The sequence below is a fragment of the Zalophus californianus genome, chromosome Y (genome assembly GCF_009762305.2).
Source record: "Zalophus californianus isolate mZalCal1 chromosome Y, mZalCal1.pri.v2, whole genome shotgun sequence".
Lineage (NCBI taxonomy): Eukaryota > Metazoa > Chordata > Mammalia > Carnivora > Otariidae > Zalophus > Zalophus californianus.
Window position 1 is genome coordinate 3,359,068 of NC_045613.1, and position 10,601 is coordinate 3,369,668.

General features: G+C 36.6%; 1 protein-coding gene across 1 annotated transcript; it reads left to right on the plus strand.

Moving 5' to 3' along the window:
* Positions 1–3,789: 3,789 nt before the first annotated feature.
* Positions 3,790–10,014, plus strand: LOC118356657. Its single transcript, XM_035725949.1, has 4 exons — positions 3,790–3,887; positions 4,197–4,444; positions 4,847–4,983; positions 7,558–10,014. The coding sequence occupies exons 2-4, from the start codon at positions 4,297–4,299 to the stop codon at positions 10,012–10,014; spliced, it is 2,742 nt and encodes a 913-aa protein (XP_035581842.1). The 5' UTR covers positions 3,790–3,887; positions 4,197–4,296.
* The last annotated feature ends 587 nt before the right edge of the window (positions 10,015–10,601 follow it).

Here is a 10,601-nt window from a genome sequence, read left to right on the forward strand (position 1 = left end):
GTAGTTGTTATCTTGGTATGACTATGGGATGAGGTGAGCTTAGAGTCTTCCTACTCCACCATCTTTTCTAGTTAACTTTTAGAATAATTAAAAACACAGCATAAAAACCCCTGATGCCTGTTATGGGTAGAGGGACATTATACATTGTTAATATTGGGTAAATATCTTCCTCTGTAGCTTTATGTTGCTTCCACTCTCATTTTTACTTATTTACACTAGATTTCTTTAAATGTCTTAGACACTGCATGGTTTATTTCCTCATTTAGGCATCTAAACAAACAGTAGGAACTCTATTCCTTGTCCTATTTTGTTTGCTTAATTGTATTCATCACGCAGATTTCAATGTAAGCATTAGTTTAATAGCATTTTAAAATCAATTTATCCATTATTCATTATTAAACATTGTGCTCTCATTTTTACTAATTGTTAATATAAAAATTATCTTTAAAACATTTTGAGAGCTATCATAAAGCTTAAATTATTACAGTAGTGCCTTTCACAGAATAGTGAAAGAGGGAAGGAAAAACAAACAGTGGGGTTGCTGTGGAAATACAGGAAAAGTTTACTTATTGAGTTTCATCTGCTGGAAGACATTAGTTTTATTTAAGTTTTTATTTAAATTCTAGTTATTTAACATACAGTGTAATATTGTTTTCAGGAAGTGACTCATCCCTTACATATAACACCCAGTGTTCATCACAAGTCCCTTCTTAATATTAATCACCCATTTAGCTCATCCTCAGCCCACCTCCCCTCCAACAACCCTACTTTGTTCTCTATAGTTTAACTACTATGATTTGCCTCCCTCTCTTTTTTCCCTTCCCCTGTGTTCATCTGTTTTGTTTCTTAATTCCACATATGACTGACTTATTTTGCTTAGCATAATACCCTCGAGTTCCATTTATATCATTGCAAACGGCAAGATTCATTATTTTTGATGGCAGATAGTATTCCATTGTATGTATACCACATCTTCCCTGTCCATTCATTACTCAGGGGACATTAGGGCTCTTTCCATAGTTAGGCTTTTGAATTTAATGCTGCTATAAACATTGGGGTGGATGTGCCTCTGTTAATTGGTATTTTTATATCTTTCGGATAAGTACCTAGAGGTGCAATTGCTGAGTCATAAGGTAGCTCTATTTTTAACCTTTTAAGGAAACTCCGTACTGTTTTCCAGAGTGGCTGTACCAGTTTGCATTCCCACAAAGAGTGTAAGAGGGTTCCCATTTCTCTGCATCATCACCAACACCTGTTTCTTGTGTTAGCCATTCTGACAGGTGGGAGGTGATATCTCAGTGTAGTTTGCATTTGTATTTCCCTGATGATGAGGTTCTTTTCATGTGTCTGTTGGCCGTCTGGATGTCTTCTTTGGAAAAATATCTGTTCATGTCTTCTGCCCATTTCTTAACTGGATTTCTTATTTTCTGGGTGTTGAGTTTGATCATTTCTTTATAGACTTTGGATACTAACCCTTTATCAGATATGTCATTTGTAAATATCCTCTCCCATTCCATTGGTTACCTTTTTGGCTTGTTGATTGTTTCCTTCATTGTGCAGAAACTTTGTATCTTGATGAAGACCCAAAAGTTCATTTTGGTTTTGTTTCCCTTGCCCCCAGAAATGTGTCTAGTAAGAAGGTGATATGACCAAGTTTCGAGAGGTTGCTGCTTGTGTTCTTCTCTAGAGTACTAAGGAGGGCAGGTATGATGAGCACTTGGCGTTATAGGCATCTAAGGAATCATTGAACACTACATCAGAAACTAATGAGTACTATATGTTGGCTAACTGAACATAATAAAAAAGTAAATTTAAAAAAAGAAATTGATCCCATTTACAATTACACCAAAAACATAAGATACCTGTGAATAAACCTAATCAAAGAGGAAAAAGATCTGTACTCTGCAAAAGTTGAACACTCCTGAAAAAAATTGAAAGGGACACAAATAAATGGAAAAATGTTCCATGCTCATGGGTAGGAATAAAAACCATTATTAAAAGGCCCATAGTTCCCAAAGCAACATACACATTTAATGCAGTCCCTATCAAAATACCACCAGCACTCTTCACAGAGCTAGAACAAACTAACCTAAAATTTGTATGGAACCAGAAAAGGCTCCCAAGTAGCCAAAGCGATCTTGAAAAAGAAAAGCAAAGCTGGCGGCATCACAATTCCGTACTTCAAGCTCTATTACAAAGCTGTCACCAAGACAGTATGCTATTGGCACAAAAACAGACACATAGATCAATGGAACAGGATAGAGAGCCCAGAAATGGACCCTCACCTCTGTTGTCAACGATTCTTCGACAAAACAGGAAAGAATATTCAATGGAAAAAAGACAGTCTCTTCACTAAAGGGTGTTGGGGAATTGGGCAGCCACATGCAGAAGAATGAAACTGGACCATTTCCTTATACCATACACAAAAACAGACTCAAAATGGAATAAAGACTTAAATGGAAGACATCAGATTTTGCCATTGCCCTCTTTTTTCTGTTTTTAATTGCTGTTTTGAACAAGGACATGGTAGAGATAAAGCATTTTTTAGGCATTGTCAGAATGGAATTCAAATAATAAAATTGCTGACCAGAAAGATAGAAAGAACTCAGATAAATTCATGAAGCTTACTTCACAGGTATCTCACGACTACTATCATATGAAATATATATTTATTCTTATATAATTGATTTATATTTTCTGTCCAGTCCAGCAGAAACTAACCTTAACTAATATATTCCTCCACTGAATTAAAAAACTTAGGAAGGCCAAGGCTTCTTGTCCTCAGATTTATGTGTTCAACTTATGGCACACTCCATATGAGAGTAGGTAAATATTATTGAATTGTTGCTCTTTGCCCAATATTGTCATCAGAGAGAAGTGTTTGTAGCTCTTGAGTTAATTTTCTACAATTGTAGTTTCTATCATTTTCATACTGATTTGTAAGTTATTTTAAACTATCATTGTTTAGTATTTCATCAACTTCTGTGTTAGATCATGTGGAACTAATTCTTTTAATTAGTATGTATATGTGGCAGGTACGTAAAGCTACATGGTAAAGCCAGAGAGATTATATTCTTTACAAAGTGTGGGAATGGGGTATTTCATTTTCTCACTCCAAAAATGAAAGTCAATATTGAACTAAATAAAAGTTTGTTTCAATATTTAAGTTACATTTAACTTGAGTAAATATGGGAAACATTTCTAGTTGGGTGAACATAATAGAAGAAGGCACTTATCTCATAAGTAGGTATTATGATGTCAGACATTCTATATGCTATAATTTCAATCCCAACCCTGGCAACTACTCGACTAGAACCCTATCTTGCATTCACATCCACTTGAGCCAACATGAGATCTCCACTTTGCTTCTATCAGTTTTGGGGACTGTTTTTTCACTGCTGTGGTGGTAAGTTACAGATAATTGGGATTTTTTTCTCCTCTGTTTGTGTTATTACTGGGGAAATATTTTTTATTTTCCTTAACTTTTTAAAATATCTTCTGTTTTTCTCCTTGATGTTTATTTCATTTCTTACTTCTTATCATGTTTGTCTTTCATCTAGTCTTACATTTTGCCACTTTTATTTATGTTTCTCATTCTTCTCTATATTCTCTTATTTCACATCTTCAACAAATGAAAGTTAGGATGACAAATATCAATAATCATTCAGCAAGATGTTGTTTATCATGTTATATTTACCTCCTCTCCTCCCTATCTGGCCTTTTAGTACCCAATTCTCAAAAGCAGTGGTTAAGCTCATTGACCCCAATGATTGCCCCATTGACGCATCCAGCAACATCCCATGGCTAGTGTCCCTGGCTGAAAACTGCCAGGGCATTATTCTGAGTCAGTGGTGGATCCTCTCCACAGCCAGCTGTCTGAATAAACTGTAAGTACATCTAGAATCGTGATAAAGGGATCATAGTTACATATATACTTTATATTTGTTTTGTCAAAATTAATTTTATTTGCATTGGTTAGTGACGCATTCAAGGGACTTTGTTGTTGGAAAATAACATATTAAAAATGAAGCTTGGAGTTCTAAAAGTCAAATTCTATTGCAATGTAGAGCATCATTTTACAGGGATGTTAAGAGAAATTTGTTGGATTACATTAACATTTCAGGTTAAATGAAGCTAATGAAATGTTTTTCTCAGTCTAATTTCATTATGCTTTCTTCACATTTCTATTCCTTTAGGAAACATTTGGACTCTGACATTTCAGCAGTCATTGACCAAGAAGATATCTTACTTGGCCATACAATATGCCTGCACCCCAGTTTTGGTCCACAAGTTGGAATGGATCCAGTCAAAGGAGACATAGGAGTCATCCTGCTACAGTACCCTATCAGGGTGGGGGGAATACCACTTTATCACACTTATAACATCTTCTGGAAGAGCTGTTATAACTGCCAGTACAGACACTGCAGGGTATACCAATATCAGAGTAAGCTCAAGTGTCATGTTCTGTCATATCATAAATGTAGCTCATATAATGATATAGAAAAAATCAAAGCAAAACATTGCAAAAATAAAATAGGATGTCAAAAAATCTTGTAAATAATTAAGTCCATATTACTCCACTTCACATGGAGAAAGGAGGAAAAGTGACAATATTATGGGTTATAATATTCTGTGTTCTATTACTTAAGAGGGATTTAGGAACAGCTAAAAAATACAAGAAAGTATGAAATAAGTGTGTATGAGATTAGATGGAAGGAAAGGAGAAGTCAGAGTTATCTCAGTAATTTTTTGTGATTGAAAGATTGAAAGTTGTACCAACCTAGTAGTAAATCATAGGAATATAATAACCCATACCTCATAATCCTTTCTATCTCTATTCCTTCAGACCACAATATCTTTGGAACCAGTATCAAAAAGCTGTCAGTTCAGCTGCTGGACCTCTCATTCTGCCACCATCAACATATCCACCTAACTAAAAGTAACAATTTATGCATCTGGAGTCAGCCACAAGGAGACTGCTGGGTACTTACTGTATAAGGGCAGAGTTACCATTGGGGGAAGATGTAAAGATATATGTCAAATGTAAAATGGATACAAGTTCATTTATGCAAGATGAATAAGTGCTGGAGATCTGCTGAACAACCTAGTGTATATAGTTAACAATCTTACACTGTACACTTAAAAATTTAAAAGAGTTCGATAACATGTTGACTCTTACTCCCTTAATAAAAAAGAAAGTTTCTTTACTTTCACATGCAATCCACAGGTGTAATGTTTATGTGATTATATAATCATACATACATTATGTCAAAAAATATTCAAAGATATATTTATTCTTAAGGTCACAAATAAAGCAGGAATAGTTTCATCAATAAAATTTCAGAATTAGAAAATTTGCTAAAATATATTCGAAGCAATGGAAAGAACAGGTCATCCTTGGATTGGGTTGTTAGAATACAAACAGAACTCAGTTTTACAAATACCAACTGAGTACTTAAAAGTCTTCAGTTATGAGGTATAATTATTATCTCTCCATCCTGAAGGTACACAAATATTGTAACTGAATTAGTGATGAGGAGTACCTGCTACCAATATATATTTTTAAAGAGTATTGTGACCTTTTTTCCGAAAGCTCAACTTAGAAGATATGTAGTAATATTTGTGTTATATACTACATGTAGTAATATTTAGTTTGTAACAGATAAAATTTAAGAAGTCACAAATGGCTACAAAGAAATTTAAGGCAAAAAAAGTGAAAGGCAAAAATAAAAACATTTAAAATTTACAAATAAGGAAGATGTTAAAATTTGTGATGGAAAAGGGATATGGGTGATATCAAATTCTTCTTAATAAACATATTGCCAAAACTTTGTCAAGCCCAAAAGACCAAAGAGTTGAAACCAATATTTGAGAAATTTGAAATTAAGAAAGACAAGGTAACCACAGTGTTGTACATTACAAATTGATAGGTTACATAGAGGAAACAGGCCTGGTCCCAGTTCTTAGAAAATCCCGATTTTCTGGGCCCGGTCACCAGAGTTTATGATTTGATAGGAGAGAGTAGTGCAGTAATTTAGTAAAAATATAATTTTGTTAATGTTCTTATAGAAATCTTTATTGTGAACAGTGGAGATAACAATTATATCTACATTTGGATAGATGAAGGGCATACTTAAAATTTTGAGAGGAAAGTAGCTCTTCACAATAGAAATAAGATGTGCAAATGTAATGACCATTTAATGCATAGAAAATATTTGAGTGGTAAAATTTGTAAGGGGCACATGATGCTAAGAAAAATATTTAAAAAAAGAGAAAAGAAAATTGCTTTGGACCAATTATGAAGTAATGGTGCCTGGACTCAGTTGTAGAAGTCCTTGGAGTCACAGAAAGATTTTAATGCAAAAAAAAAAAAATGTATTTTAGAAGAATCAAATATTTCCTGTTCTGGAAGGTGGAATGAAAGATGGCTTAATTAAATTCAAGAAGTCAGATTTATTTAGGAATCTAACCAACAAAGTCTATTAAAGTACCTTTGTACTCTTCACATTTATTCCCACAAAATGGTCTGGCATGAACTGCAAAAACAATAAGGAATCATTCATTCATCAAATATTGATTGCCTAAACATGATTTGGTGCTATACTAAGATGCAGCAGTTTAAAAAAAGCATATAATTATCCTTATCCACACGAAGCTTACTCAAAAGCTAACAATTGTTTCCCAAGAAAATAATGAAGATGGGCTGTTAAAATAGGAGAAATGCAGAAGATCTTTAAAAATGTTCTATTTGACCAAAAACTTACAGCCCTTGAGAAATCAACCCAAGTAAATCCCATGAGGGAAGCCAATTCCAGGCAAAGGATACTACTGTGGAAAAATTTCCGTGAAGAATGAAACAAATATGATGGTAGCAAAATGAACAAAGGAAAAATGTTGAGCTGAGATCAGAAACTAATTAACAACACCTTTGGATTTTACTCTGAGTATCATCCTGCCTGCCAGGAGGAACAAAGCATGGAATAAGTTTGGGTATGAGAGAATAGCAGAAATGACGATGGTTTGAAAACAAATGAGGACAACTTGAACCAGAGTAATGACGTGGAGTGATAAGGATAAACACAGTCATTACATATGATTGTGTAAGTTTGCCCTGCCTAGAAATACTCAGCAAAGGGAATAAGTGATATCCAAATAAAGAATGTTGACTATGTAATTGCTATTTAGAACGTGGGAGTTTTCTCTAAATATCCTTTGTGATTTGGTTTTTCTCCTTTAAATGGAGTTACAATTATGTGTGTGTAAGTTATTCTGGAGCTTTATGAAGTATGTACCAGGTAACATTTATTATTTTTCACCATGTCATATGGAAATATGCAGAAAAATATATAAATCTTATCTATTTCAATGTATTTATTGATAATATGTATATAATATACAGATATTATTTATGACAAAAGTGTAGCCATACATTTTATAATTTATATATTATATATTTACATATAACTTATGTTACATATATTTAATATATTCTTACGATTTATGTTTGTCTGCCCGTTTGTCCCACATAAATACGGCTTATCTTTTTTCCTCATTCAGGTACAGCAGGGTAGTCCTGTTCTCTGCCTCTGTGGCAACCACTGGGAACTGGTAGGCCTGGTCAGTGAATCCTCAATGGCCTGTTATGACCCTGTTCTTGTCATCAAGACAGCCCCATATTTATCTTGGGTGAAATGGCTTATCAAGACATCTCAGAAGCCACTGGATCCTATTTTTTCCCTACCCTGCAATTTTACTCCTGGGGTAGAACATCGTCCACAAGACAGGCTTAGCCTGAGCAGGGGTACTGCCATTTTGACCTCCCACAGACTCTCTGTACAGTCACGGAAGAGAAGATTAGGCACTTTCCCACTGAACAGACAGCACCGGAATCCTCCTCCAGTATTTTTTCATTTAAATAATAGAGACTCTTTTCCTGGCAGTAGACAGTTACACCTTCAAGCTAGTCAGCTCTCCTCAACTAGCAAATTCCCAATGATACAATCTTGGACGTCTCTTGTTACCAAACAGCGGGATCCTTCTGATATTTCTGAGCCCTGGAATACCCCAATAGCTGGTACTTCTGAAACTTTGGTTCTTTCTGGACCCCCAAAGACTCCAACACCTGATAAATCTATACCCTGGGGCCTTCCTCAGAAAGATACAATGAAATATCAATACCAAACGATGACCAATTCAGTAAACCCCTGGGTTAATCCTTTAGCTGGTATCATTGGGCTTCATACTCTACCATTAGTTAGTTCTGCTATATCCTGGGTTTTGTTTTCAAGTGGCATAGATGGATCCCACCTTCTTTCTGGGGTTAATACTGTACAGTTTCAAGTTCAGTCTAGTAAGGTTCCTTTCCATGGTCAACTTCTAGCTAGACCCTGGCTAGAAATTACCCCTGACATTGGACCTTGGACACATTCTGTACCTGATAAAACTGGAACAGTGATGCAGATACAATCAAGTGAAGAGAATATTGGAAGCCAAATACACCATGTAGTCGATAGAGTTCACACTGCTTTTAAACCAGTAACTTATAACTTGAATGCATGGGTTCCTTTAACAGTTAATAAAAATGAATTCTGGACTCATTCCACGCTAAATGCAGATGGATCTCAGTATCCTACATTAACTCTTACGTTGGAACCCTGGTTTCAGTCAGTCTTAAATTTAGATGGATCCCAAGAACTTACAGAAAAGACTAATGAATACTGGATTCTTCCTGAATCTAAGTCAGCTCAATTGTGGACTTCTTCAGCACTTAATATGCCTTTCACTTGGATACCATCTGCAAGCAACACTATTAAGTCTTGGGCACAATATAATACCAGTCTGAGCAAAGCCTCAAGTCAAATGGAGAGAATAAGTCCATGGAGTAAACGTGAATCTTTTATGGTCAAACCCCAGATTCAAACTGCAGATACAACCTGGTTTTTGACACATACTATTACAAATGTAATTAAGCCTTTTTTTCAGTCTAAAGCTGATACAACCAGGCCCTGGAGTAAACCTGAAGCTGCCATAACCCAAACCTGGACCCAGCCAGAAACCCAGGCAAGAAAACCACTGACTCAGCTGAAAGCAGAAATCAGACCATGGTTACAGACTAAAACTGAAAGAATCAGACGCTGGATTCAGCCTAAGTTTCAAATAGTCAGACCTAGAGCCCAGACTGAAAATGGTAAAGACAAACATTGGACCCAGTCAGAAGCACATATAATTAGATCCGTGACACACACTGAAATTGAAACCTTCAGACTTGGGAACAAGCCTAAAGCTGGTACAGCCAGATCCTGGTTTTGGACTCAGTCTAATCAAATGAGAGCAAGGTCTCAGCCAGACTTGCAAACACTCTACCCTTGGACTCAGCCTGAAGTTGACATAGTGAGACCATGGACTCAGTCCAAAGCTAGTAGCATCCAACCATGGATGAAGCCTGAAGCATTGACATTCAGAATCTGGTCGCAGTCTAAAGTTAATACAATTACACCCTGGACAGGGCCTGAAGCTGATGTAGCTAGACTTTGGTTGCAAATACAAACCAATACATTCAGAACATGGAGCCCACTTGAATCTCAGACAAACATCTCCTGGTCTGAGCTTGAAGCTGATAGAGTCAGATCTTGGTTGTATACTCAAATGCATACATTCAAACCTTGGATTGAGACAGAATTTCAAACAGCCCATTCCTGGACCCAACCTGAAGGTGATATAGCCAGGCTTTGGACTAAATCTGAGGCTGACAATGTCAGACATTGGTTCCAGACTCAAGTGGAGACACCCACAATGTGGACAGAGCCAGTATCCCAAGTAGTCCACCACTGGATACAGTCCAAAACAGAAATAGTTAGGCCCTGGAACCAACCTGTGGCAGACAAGCTAAGAGCCTGGATACAACATGACATTTACACTGTAAGGCCCTGGGATGAGCTTGAAGGTGATAAAGTTAGATTCTGGACGCAGTCTGAATCTGACATAAGCCTTGGATTCAGCCAGATGTGGGTATAATCAATCCCAGGGCACAAAATGAAGCTGATACATCAACACCATGGGCATGGGTACAGGCTGAGACTCCAGAAGTTAATCCCTGGGGACAGTCTGAAACTGAAACAGTTATACTCTCAACACAGGGAGAAACTTCAGCAATTAATCACTGGACAGATATTTTAGCTGATATTATCACAACATGGGCAAAGACTGAATTTCCAGGACAAAGGCTCTTGACGTATCCTTTGTCTCATATAGTTACACAGTGTACTCAGCCTGAACTGCCAGTGGCAAATCTCTGGACACAGCCTGTAGATGATACAGTCACTCATTGGAAGCAGGGTGAACCTTCAGAAATAAATTCAGAAGTTCAGAAACAAGAACTGTAGCTGACACAGCCATCTGGACACAGGCCAAATCTCCAGCAGTGAATCCCTGGTTACATTCTGAAAATGATACAGTCATATCATGGACCCAGGATGAGTCCCTAGCGGTAAATCCCTGGACAAAGCCTATGGCTGATACAGTCACACAATGGGGCCAGGGTGAACCTTCAGAAGTACTTCCTTGGGTGAAAATTGTAGCCGATACACCATGGATGCAGGCTG